The sequence below is a fragment of the Phragmites australis genome, chromosome 1 (genome assembly GCF_958298935.1).
Source record: "Phragmites australis chromosome 1, lpPhrAust1.1, whole genome shotgun sequence".
In the NCBI taxonomy this organism is placed as follows: domain Eukaryota; kingdom Viridiplantae; phylum Streptophyta; class Magnoliopsida; order Poales; family Poaceae; genus Phragmites; species Phragmites australis.
Window position 1 is genome coordinate 40,895,808 of NC_084921.1, and position 13,065 is coordinate 40,908,872.

Below are 13,065 nucleotides of genomic sequence, written 5' to 3' on the forward strand. Positions count from 1 at the left end.
CAGGATCCGAAATTCCCCAGAAACGACCTAGAGAGCAGAGTTCACTGATAATCTCAACCTTGTCGGCAAACACGTCCAAAATTCATCGAATCACAGCCAGACAATCCGTGAACTAACAGGGCGACGCGGAATTGCGGAAAGCTGCAGATTTCCGGAGGAGGCTATCAACGCAGCGTCGCGAGGGAGATGGGTACGACGACGACTCCGGGTCCGGGCAAGTGGATGCCGGTCGGCACAGCACAAGAACGCGCGAGGGAGATCCCCACCGATGGCAGCGGCCGGCCGGATTGAAATTTTATAAGACCCCTCACGAAAGATCTCCGCAAGATTTTGATCCACGCTGTTACTTCTCTGATTTAATAGCTAGCACATGTGCAGAAGATATAGCGGAGGACACATATCGCACGAGAAAAGCGGATCTTTTGAAATATCGGATCTTACAAAATTTCCTTCCGCAGTGGCCGGAGCACTGCAGCCACTCGTAAAGTAGTTGGTTGGTCAGAAGTTCAGGTCCAGGGAGGAGGCAAGGTAGCCTCCCTACCCATGCCACGTGGCGCCACGTCAGACCCCACGGCATGCGGTCGAGTCCACCAGTAGATAGCCTAGCTACTTCGTTTGTTATCAGCCGATGGGTAGCGCCTTCGGATTGGGATGCATCGGTAATAGTAGAGAGCTGCAGTAGAGTGTATTAGAGGCACTCTATATCTGTTGATTTTTATATAGATAAATTGGATCACTGTTACAGTGCTGCTACAGTACAAGTCTGCTATAAAATAAAGTCGAATATTGATGCTGTAGCATCTACAGTAGACAATATATAGGACAGAGATAGACGACTAGAGAGGGTAAATAGAGGTTTTACAAATTTCTTACGAAATAGATAGGCTACTCCATATTCACTCAACACTCCGCAAAAACGTACAAGCAGAAGCCAACATAGAGAAAGTTTAAAATGAAGGTTTCGAGATAACATGATTCTACGGAATGAATATGAACTCTACGTTCCATTCAAGACTATACCATATGTCTTAGCACTCGAAAGCTCTCAACTTGCAAAGAAACTAAATCAGATAATCACCGGGGAAATAAACTCTCTAGGTTGATGATCTAGAGGCAAGAGAACTTAAGACCCTCTTATATACATGAGTATGTGAATTTTATGCCTCTAGCAATAGGAAGAATAACTACCTAAGGTGAAAAGATTGTAGCTCAAATTCAAAAATAAAAATCAACACGAAAATAGAAAACCTTGCAAGGAAGGCAGATGAATCAAAAGAATGAGAATAGAAGGAGATGAGTATGAGCATATATAAGAAAATAATCTTTATTAAACACAGAGATCGGCCTTATTTTTGGTATATTACAAAGTTATTTCTATCAAAAAAGCTCTAGCTTATTACAAAGACTAAGTCTATCATATCATTTCCTCCAAAACTTATCACTAGACTCTAAAATGGATGACTCAAGACTCTCTTACAACTCTACATCTCTATTTATATGTTTAGAGAGGTGTCTTGACCCTTAAGTTTCCTTATTACTAAATACCCCTCATCGGTAATGCACTCCTACCTACCACTGGGATATTATGGTTCATTTTTTGCTCTGTCTATCAAACATCCATGCCTTCTTCACGACTTAACTTCACCTCGATGCAAGCTTCATGATCATGCCCTGTGACCCTCTAGTCCTCCTGCCGTTTGTGGCCAAACCGCGAAACCCTAGCACACCTTTTAAAGCGTGACTAGCCGCCACTTGCTTTGCCTCAAGCAAGCGCTTTGATATCGATGCTTGTCTTTCGTCTTGTGATCTTGACCATTAGCAAGTCTCTCCTGCTTCCGCTCCCTCGGGCCACCTTATCACTTATACCGACACCCCCTTCGTTTGACTTTGTCAATACACCGTCTTTATCAATCACCTCATGCTTTGCTTGACCTCCATATGTATTGCTAGGATCACCCTTAACTCCGTCTGACCTCATTGATCGTCCAGCAGGCACTTGGCTTCGATCATCTCACCGTCGACCGCTATATTGCATCCATCACCTACACACCATAAAATAAGTAAACATATTTCTCCCACTTCAAAACCATCTCCAGAGATAGACGACTAGAGAGGATAAATATGCACCTTACAAATTTCTTACAAGATGGCCTACTCTGTGTTCACCTAACACTTCTCAAAAATGCACAAGTAGAAGCCAAACATAGACAAAGTTCAAAAGAAAGGTTTTGAGGTAACATGACTTCACAGAAGGAATATAAACACTAGGTTCCATTCAAGACCATTCTATATGTCTTAGCATTTGAAAGCTCTCAACTTGCAAAGAAACTAAAAAAAAATGATCACCGGGCAAATAAACTCTCCAGGTTGATGATCTAGAAGTAAGGAAACTCAAGACCCTCTCATATACATGAGTATGTGAATTTTATGCCTCTAGCAATAGGAAGAACAACTTCCTAAGGTAAAAAGATTGCATCTCAAAGGTAAAAACAAAAATAAACACGAAATAGAAAAACTTGCGAGGAAGGCAAATGAACTAAAAGAAAGAGACTAGAAGGAGATGAGTACGAGCATATACAAGAAAATAATCTTTATTAAGCACAGAGATTAGTCCTATTTTCGGTAGATTATAAAGTTGTTTCTCTCAAAAAAGCTCTAGCCTATTACAAAGACTAAGTCTATCTTCTCCTTTCCTCCAAAACCTATCACTAGGCTCTCAAATGGCTAGCTCAAGACTCTCACAGCTCTACCCCTCTATTTATAAGCCTAGGGAGGTGCCTTAGCCCTTAAGCTTTATTGTTCCTAAAATAGCCCTCACTGGTAATGCACTCCTTCCTACCACTGGGATATTTTAGTCTATTTTTCGCTCCGTCTATTGAACGGTTACGGCTTCTTCGTGACTTGGTTTCGCCTTGACGCAACCTTCGTGATGATGCCATATGACCCTCTAGTCCTCACGTTGTTTTGCGACCAAACTGCAAAACTCTTGCACGCCTTTCAAAGTGTAACTAGCCGCCACTTGCTTTACCTCAAGCAAGCGTTTTGATGTTGATACATGTCTTTCGGCTTACAATCTCGACTGCTAGCAAGTCCCTCTCGCTCCTGATCTCTCGAACCGCCTTATCACTTACACCGGTATCCCTTTCGTTTGACTTTGTCAACACACCGTCTTCATCAATCACCTCATACTTCGCTTGACCTCCACGTATACTACTAGGATCACTCTCGACATCATCTGGCCTCCTTGATTGTCTGACACACCCGCTTAGCCCCGATCATCCCGTCGTCGACAACCAAGTTGCATCTATCACCTGCACACCATCAAACAAGCAAACATCTTTCTCATACTCCAAAAACATCTTCAGGTTAGTTCAAAATAAAAATCCTCAAATAAAAGCACATCATGTAGAAATCGTGAACACCGGATGCTCCGATATGTTCACCCTCTGAACATTGGATCATTCAGTGAGTGTAACTTTCTTCGTACTAAAAATTTACTCTCTACAAGAATTATTCCAGTGATATACTTCAGTGTGCACACTGTCCACCATCGGACAATCCTGTGCACAAAAGTCCCCCATACACTAAAAAATTACTCTCCAATGTTCACACCAGATTGTCCAATGATCACTTTTTTTCTATACTCACAAGTCACATCAACTACATTGTACTCTCCACACTGGTTAGCTATAAGTAAAATTATGTATAAATACACTTATGTCAATCAAGATCAACTCAAATAAACAATTATCAATAATTCATCACAAGTAAATTAAACATATATCCACTTAGTTTCTCACAGAATTAATTAATAGAGAAGACGGTAACAGTAGGTCATATTACTGTTTAAACAGTAATCATATGTATTAATCGAGGATCTAGAGTCGAGCACCTCCAGCCATTGTCTGCCTCCTCTCGCTCGAGTCCGGGAACTAATAAAACCGCCATCTCCGTCGGCCCCGAGTTCCATTTTGGAAAGAGGGAAATGAAAACTAAGCCAGAACGCGAGCTACAGCCTTAGGCCCGTGGATTGCTCGCTGTTCTTACTTGGACGAAGCAAAGTCACTAAGCCAACCGCCAAGCAAGCTAGCGCTGTAGCGCAGCGCGGATGGCCGCGCCCTCATCCTCGTCCGCGCGGGCGGGCACGCTGCCTCGCCCATTGCATCCCCTCGCTGGCTCCGTGCGCCAGGAGGAGGGGGAGGCCGTGGCGGCCGGCGCCCACCCCGGCGCGCCACGGGTGCGAAGCAAGGGGAGGAAGCAGAAGCAGGTGAGAGAGGGATCAGTCCTATGCTTTCGTGGTTCTGCTTGCTTCGTGGGCTGATGAGGTTGTGTTTGTGCTGTCTGGACGAGAACGCAGCTGTGGCCCAAGACGGTGCTCCGGAAGTGGCTCAACATCAGGTCGCCGGAATCCGACTTCAGCGCCGACGAGGGCGACACCACCGACGACACCGACAGCGAGTTCGAGTACGAAGGTGATCCAGACCTTCCTCTCCATTCTTTTCATGTTCTTTCCTTCCCTTCTCTGTCTTGCACAGGAGCTGCTTAATCGGTTGCTAAATTGTCATTTTCCCACGACGAAGAGGGTAAATCAAAATTTGGTGTGGCGTCTAATGAGTGAATTGACACCAATGCATTCGTGTTCCATTCTCTTTCCCACTGTTCACATGTGGTCCAGGATGGCCTGATGTTACATTTTTCTTTTCATGCATAGTTTGTTTCGAACTTGAAGAATTGGTGATTGGTGAAATGCTACTTTTTCCTTCAACCAATGAGGATGCATGACTCTAATCTGGTGCTTCCTTGTATGTGGATGTTTGCTTCTTTTAGCACGATGCAGTTTATTTTGATTTTTAGGGGGGGGGGGGGGGGAAGAGAAGGTGGAAGTCGATTCCAAGGAATTGGAAATGACTTCACTTTTACTACCTTTGCTTCTTTGAGAAATTCAAGATAATGAGTAGATTCTATGGTTGTTTGGTTCCTCGTGGTGCTGTGTTCCTTAGCTATTCCTTTTGCCTTGGTATATTCCTTTCTTTCATAGAAATGAAACAAAAATGGACATCAAGTTCGATGAACTAGCATCTTTGTGATTTTCAAAATGATAAGCTTTCCTACCCCATTCCTAAGCCAGCATATTCCCCCATTTAAATGAAGTAGCAAAAGGAAACAAAAGAAAAAAAAAAGGAGGTCTGAATCTGATTGCAAGAAATACAGTTGTAGCACATGGCTGCTTAGAAAGAAACAAAAATGGACATCAAGTTCGATGAACTAGCATCTCTGTGATTTTCAAAATGATAAGCTTTCCTACCCCATTCCTAAGCCAGCATATTCCCCCATTTAAATGAAGTAGCAAAAGGAAACAAAAGAAAAAAAAAGGAGGTCTGAATCTGATTGCAAGAAATACAGTTGCAGCACATGGCTGCTTACAAAAAGCAGGCAACTTTTTTGGTTTGAAAGAAATACAGGAGAGCTCGAACGCTGGCGGCCTGGGCGTAGCAACACAGCTCTGCCCATCTGCGCCACGCACAGTTCCCTACAACCGGGCAACGTTTAAAAATGAAAAACAAGAAGTATGATACTGCACTTTGTTATGATTTCAATCTTTTAAAATTATTGATTCCTTTTAGCGAAAGCTGCATTGCGATAGATTGCCTCACTTATCTGGATCTTAGGTTTGTGTTGATTTTGATGAATGTGAAGGTTCCAAGTCTAGTGGTTGCACATGCAATGGGCCTTAAGTAGAGATGTGCGCATGGGAGCGCCAGTTATATGATGAAGAGAGGAGACTATTGGAAACTTGTTGTGGTTGACATCAGATAGTATTATATCTGGCAGCAAGTGTGCTTCATTTTCAATGGGATTATTTGCACACAACAAGATGAAGTGATAAGCCAGTGCACATGAAAATCTGCAATACGGAAGAATCATACCAGTTTTGCTATACCAAGGAGATAGAGCACTATTGTAGCGCATGCGCATAAAAAGTTATTATAAAATCAGTACCATATTGATCAAAGTTGCAAACTTAAGCTTGTTTGTTGCTGACTTGCTGTTTTTCTTTCTTGTTTTTTAAAAAAATCCTTAGTTTTTTTCCTTGCTGTAAGTTTTTAACCCCCTTGTAAGCTGTTAGATCGGTGATGCACGCTATTGAATACAGTAGCACTGCTGACAAACTAAGATTACTAGTCTGCTCTATCACTAATTTTCGATGAGATGTATCTCTAAAGCGCCTTTGCAACATACATACTCGTGCCTTCAGAAAATAAAAACACACACATGTCTGAGAAGGCGCATATACCTTCCGTATGCACTGACACAATCTAACAAATATTGCAGATAACCAACTGGGTGCTGTTCCATACAGGCTTCATAGAAGGCACAAGTCAGAGACCCTTCGTGCTCAGTATATTGACGTCAGGGAACTCAGGCATGGATTCTTCAACAAATTTTGAACCTACCTAACTGCTTCTTCACAGTTTTTCTTATGCAATTACTAAAATGACTACTAGCTGTTCCTCAGATGTCAATATTGCCTATCACAAGCATTCCCTCCCTAAGTATCACCTACTGCTGCTGGATCAAAAAAAGACATTACGTTCATCATTGTTCCTTACCAAGATTAATGTTGGCTTGATATGCAGGATTTGTGCAGGAACGTGGAATGTTGCAGGCAGACTTCCACCCAATGACTTGGATATCGAAGAATGGTCGGATATGGAGGAGCCAGCTGATATATATGTTCTTGGGTAAATTACTGAACCTCTGATCTTATCTTATTGATACAAAGGACACCAATCCTTTAGCTGTCATCTATCTTATTTCATCATCTTCAAATATTTTGTTCCATCTGATACAAAATGTTATTCTTTTGCTCTGCTGTTCTATAATAGTACAGCTGCTGTTTTTTTTGTTTCATTTAATGAGAGGATTTGATTATCTTTCAGATTTCAAGAAATTGTTCCATTAAATGCTGGGAATATATTTGGTGCTGAGGACAACCGTCCTGTTGTGAAGTGGGAACATATCATTCGTGAAACATTGAATAATATTAGCCCAGATAAACCTGAATATAGATGCCATAGTGACCCTCCTTCTCCATCAAAGTTCAAGCCATCTGATGATGCTTTTGTGATGGAAGATGAACTTATTAGTGAGTCTGACAGCGAAAGTGATGGGGAGGTGCACCCGTTGAACGAACAAGATTTGATTGCTTCTGTTAATGGCATTCATGGTAATAAATATGAACACGCCGCTGATGCACCTGAAACTATTCTACAAGATGACAAGTTCAGCAGGCTGCCTTCAATGAAGACTTTTGATAGATCCCATAACTTAAGTTTTAAAGAATCTAATTTAGAAGAGAAGATCAGTCAGAAGATATTAACTAAAACATTCAGTCACTCAGAGAGGCTCGGAATGATTTGGCCTGAACAGCCATTGGATAAGTTGGCTCAGTATCTTCCTGACAGCACAAAATCATTTGCTTCAGGGAAGGCACTAAGAACAATTTTATCTTTCAAGTCAGTAAATGGAGACTCCGGTCCATTTCAGGAGGATAATTCAATTCATGATTTAAACATTAACTGTGCAGTCGTTAAAAGAAAAAGACCATACTTTGTAAGAATAATAAGCAAGCAGATGGTTGGAGTATTTCTTTCAATCTGGGTACGAAGAAGCCTCCGGAAGCACATTCAGAATCTGAAAGTATCAACTGTAGGCGTCGGTGCTATGGGGTACATTGGTAATAAGGCAAGTTTCTAGAAACCACATCACTTTCAAATCCTTTTGTTTTCATCTAAAGAAACTTCGCTGTTGCAAAACTGAGTTTCAAAATGCATGCACTTATGAGTTAAGAGTATTCTAGGTATTTATGTCTTCACTAATTTGTAATGTAGGGGGCTTGCAGCCACCTATCCAGACTGCGGTGAAGAACAACTGGCGTTCTTTTCTAGTACATCTTTGTTTTAGCAACTATTGTCTTCCAGTCTTGCCAGTCTCATATTGCATTTACTTTCCATCAGTACGCTAATGTTTTCTTTGGTAAAGAGTGTGCTAAACTATTTTTTACTTCAACATGCTTCAGGGATCAATATCAGTAAGCATGTCCATATATCAAACACACTTTTGCTTTATATGTTGTCACCTGACCTCTGGAGAAAAGGATGGAGATGAACTAAAAAGGAATGCTGATATTCAAGAAATCCATCGAAGGACAATATTTAATCCAGTTTCCAGAGTCAGCATGCCTAAGACAATATATGACCATGAGTAAGTAAATTTGCAATCTTTTGAGTTTCTTCCCAATGCCCGAAGTTCCTTTTTCAACCTAATAAACGAATGTTTATCAATGGCATCGTGATGATTTCTTAGCTATAGCTTAAGATGTTTCTTAAAAAGGTGCTGTTCCATTTCTGATCAGCTCTACTTTTTAATACTGGCGTTCTTTTGGAACCTTTGCTTCATTTAAAGGGGCAGTTAATATTGCATGGATAAAAGAGCACGTGGTCGAGGGTTGCAGTCCACACAATTTGTTTTTTTTACTTTTACTTCACTAGTCAAGTTCATGCTAGTTTGATGTGGTGAAGCGTTACAGGAGCCTAGTTTATTACATCAAGCTGCATCAGTATCTAATATTTAGTATTTTGTTGAATACTTCAGAAGGATTGTATGGCTAGGTGATCTCAATTATAGGATCAACTTATCATACGAGGAGACACATGAACTCATCTCCAAGCAGGACTGGAATGGATTGTTTCGGAAAGATCAGGTAGCTTTTAGCAGCATATTGCAAAATGCCCCTCCATAATTTCTATCTCACCTTTTCATTATTTTTATGATAGCTAAAAGTAGAGCTGAGGAAAGGGCATCTATTTGATGGGTGGACTGAGGGGGTTATCAACTTTCCTCCAACATATAAGTACAAGGTTAACTCAGAAAAGTACATAAGTGATGAGCCCAAATCTGGAAGGAGGACACCTGCATGGTATGCCAGCAAGTCTGATAACTTCAACTACACAAGTTATTCCGTTTTTCTCTTTCTTTTTGAACGACAATTTTCATCATTGGTTTTACATGACACTCACCTAGGCAGATGTTTTTCTTTTATTAACGAAAATCTCACAATTGAAGTTATGTCCATAAATCTCAAATTAGTGGTGACCTGTACTAACGGCAAACTCTCTTTTACCTCTGTAGGTGTGACCGAATTCTTTCATATGGTAAGGGAATGAGGTTAATGTCATATAGGACAGTTGACCTCAGGCTATCTGATCACCGCCCTGTGACTGCTGTGTACATGGCTGATGTTGAGGTTTTCTCTTCAAAAAAGTTGCAAAGAGCTCTTACCTTCACCGATGCAGAGGTTGAGGATCAGCTCTCCTTTGAGGAAGATAGCGCTTCTGGGATTTACAACCTCGGATTATGTTAAATCCAAGACAATAGTTTGGGACATGCATGCGATGAAATTAGTGCTTTTCTTGAGTATCCAAGGGTTGACACACTCCGTTACGGCCTAATCCTGTCCGGCCACGAGCTCTCTATTTTTTTCTGAGACCACCAGTTGGAAGTAGGTAGTCATGTAATTTCCTCCATGCCCTGACCGTATTTTGAAATCAGCTTGTCATGTATTTGTCACTGTTTTTTCCCTTTCGTTTTTGTGTGCAGTACTGTGGTATGCCTCTTCTGTGAAGAAATAATGTCCTCTGTAACGGTCTAATTGTAATTTAAAAGTTGAACACTGTAATTTTACTGGCAGACTGATTGTGAGTTGTGACATTGTGCAGTTTCAGTTCCATTGTTTTTTTTTAATCTCTGCAGCAAATATTCTTTCAACTAATATTGATTGACTAACCGATCTCTGTTTTGTTATGTAACTCCGGAGTAGATTATATCAGAACTCATTTTGACTGAGGTGGCTAGAGGCCTTTAGTCTGCACTGAATTGCTACTTATGCTTGTAATTTCAAGCTGCGGGCTTGAGCTGTTGAACTACTGCTTTACGTTTAGAGCTATGGAGTCTGAACTCTTACCCAGTTTGGGTAAAGGATTGGGAATGGAGCATCCTGCTGGGATGTTGGCTGCTGTTTTGAAACTGGAAGTAGGGATGGCAATGGGATATTCCCTGCGGGGTGGGTGAACCTGCCCTTGCCTGGAGGAAAATGCCCATATCTCTATTCATATCCCCATCCTTGCTCTCGGAAGCATTTTTCCGCATCCTCGCACCCGCGTGGGGAATGGGTTTTGAATGAGGTCTCCATCCCCGCTTACAGGGTTAACATGAGCACGTAGCAATAGTAGCAAAGTATACATAATAGTTTAATATTTGGTAATAAAAAGGAGTAAAATGGATGCAATGATCTATTTACAAATAACATCACCTTAATTCCTTCTTGTATGTGTTAAAGGAAACTAATCATCTCTTTTATATGATAAGCTTAAAGAGTATGTACCTTGGTATTTCATAGTTTAAAGAGTATGTACCTTGGTATTTCATAGTTACGGAACCTCATGGAGATGGGGACAGGGTAGGAAAGCGTCTCCGTCCCTGTCATACCCGAAGAGATAGTTTTACCCTATTTACAACCACAGCAAAAGGGAGTCTCATCCATGTCCCCTAAGTGACGGGCCGACATCCATAACTAGAAGTATTGACTTGATGCAAAACTACAGTCGACCAGGAACTGATTTTTATACATCTAGGCTATTGGCTGTCGGTGCATAGATGTTGTCCTAGTAGGAGGCAAAGTTCTCTGCCAGGTTACCGGTGGAAGTGACAGTCGTCGGTGCGGGCGACGACCCGACGGTGGCGGAAGGCAGAGCGGAATTGAACTTCATGTAGCCACGCACCGCCCGCCGTACCCCACCGCGCTTGTTGACAATGTCTAGTTCCGGAAGGTGGAACGGTCACGTGGTAGTGGCCCGGTGGGTCAGGTTTCGGCGCCGCGCTTCGATTGCCCTATTTGGGCTGCGCGAGATCGCATGAATTTGTTGGTGGCGACAACGTGAGCAAGCGAGGCTCATCGGGCGAGGAATGCGAGAGCAACCAGCACTTGTGAGAATTTTTTTTATATTTTTTTGTTTAATATTTTGAAGAATACATGCCCGTTTGAAAAAATTGCATGCATAGGCTATCGTTACCGGTTCAACGGGCGAGAACAAGATCTCGCTTGTTGAGCCGGCGAGAACTTGTGGGCCCGAGAGTGCAGTGCATTAAATAACCAAAGAGAGGAAGTTCTCGTTCGTTCAGTGGGTGAGACATCTATAGCTATGACACCGGGCAGACACCCAAAAAGTCTCACTTGTTGAATGGGCGAGACCTTTCGGGTATTTAATCTGGTCGTGCTAGCCCTACCGATGTCAGCCTCATTTCATTCCCACACACCCGAGAGGAGGGGAGGGGAGGGGAGGGGGAGGGGGAGGGGAGAGGGGGAAATTGTGTGGCGAAGCCCTATCGGAGGAAAAATATATTTTTTCTTTGATTTATTTATAAATCTAATAGGATAACCACTAATGCTAGGTTTTGATATATGTTAGATGCTAAATCTAGAATTTTTTTTACAAACCTGGTAGGATAGCCACTAAAGGTTAGAATGTAGATCTAGTTTAAGAATTAGGGTTAGATATAGTTTAGTGATTAGATCCTTTTTATACGTATTTTTTAGCAATTAGATGTAGTATTTAGACATATGTTAGGTATTAGATGTAAGATTAAAAATAATGTAGGCATAACTGAGTAGTAGATGTAGGATTTAGAGGTGTTTGATATAGCGACCCGAGGATATTTTGTTGCAATATAGATTACTTGTTGGGCTATGTTTGCAATCAATTTTTCATTGTAGATGCAATTTTACATAATTATTTTTGTTCTATCATAATAATGTTTGTCTTTTTGTTGATGGTTGCTATGTATGTCAGATATGTGGTAGTTTACGATTTTTTATGGGAATAGTGAAATATTATATGGTCCAAAAAGGGTAGTATTGTCCGTATTTCACTCAATGAATAAGGTATCTCGAGACCTATGCACAAAAGTGTCAGACAATTGTATGCCTGGTTGATGCGGGGTTTCAAAATAGACCCCGACGTTCAAGAGATGACTATTAGTATTGTGGGAAATTGAGTGAGAGATGGTGTGTACTGGGAGGTGTACCCGCTCTGAGAAGATTCAGTGTGGAAGAGGTACCTGTAGGATGTTGTGCATAGAGATTGGCCTCCTATGTTGCTTGTACAGTGGAAGAATAAGAAGGCAGTGAGGGAGATGCAGGGTGGGCTGTATGCGGAGGAGGAGGGTGATGAGGAAGGGTATGAGGATGACATCGATCCGGATGGTGCACACTCATTGAAGTATCCGGCCGAACTGACCCGTGAGGCAGACGAAGGGGAACAAATCCTTTCTCTAATTGAACATATAGAGCAGGATGATCTTCATGAAGACGAATCCCCTGAGTATGACATCTCGGATGATGAGGACAATGCTTCTGTTCTTGTAAACTGGAACAATCCCAACTTCAACAATCTTGTGATGAATGAGGGGAATCAGGTGGTCTGAGAGTATATGCATAATGAGGTGAACTAGGGTGGTAGGTATCCTACTAGTCAGGCCATGAAGGATGTAGTGACTCAACGGGCGATATCGATTCGACATCAATTTTATGTTGTGAAGTCAAGCAAGAAAGAATATGATATCACATGCATGAAGGCGAGTGCTCGTGCCAGGTGCATGGCTTCAAGGGGAAGTGGGTTGACTATTGAGAGGTGTCGATTGTGGTCGACCACACTTGCAAGATGGACGAACTTGAGCCCAATCGCAAGAACATAACATCAGCCATTGTCGCCAATGTGATATACGCCTATATTATGAACAACCTAAACTACGAATTAAGGTCCATAATCAGTCAATTTGAGAAGGAGTATAAGTACAATATCAACTACAACAAGGCGTGGAGGGCGAAGAGGAAGGAAATTGAGATGAGGTTTGAGACCTACGAAGCATCATATGACAATCTGCCATATTTGTTGCAGACCATTGCTCGAAGTAACCCGAGAACGTATTACGACATTGATAAGTACT

General features: G+C 41.8%; 1 protein-coding gene across 1 annotated transcript; it reads left to right on the forward strand.

The window, feature by feature from the left end:
• The first annotated feature begins 3,886 nt into the window (after window positions 1-3,886).
• Window positions 3,887-9,788, forward strand: LOC133919370 (type I inositol polyphosphate 5-phosphatase 1-like). Its single transcript, XM_062363748.1, has 9 exons — window positions 3,887-4,267; window positions 4,358-4,472; window positions 6,334-6,424; window positions 6,639-6,743; window positions 6,942-7,746; window positions 8,081-8,265; window positions 8,656-8,764; window positions 8,838-8,980; window positions 9,193-9,788. Exons 1-9 carry the CDS (start codon window positions 4,109-4,111, stop codon window positions 9,422-9,424), a joined length of 1,944 nt encoding a protein of 647 aa, XP_062219732.1. The 5' UTR covers window positions 3,887-4,108; the 3' UTR covers window positions 9,425-9,788.
• Window positions 9,789-13,065: the final 3,277 nt, after the last annotated feature.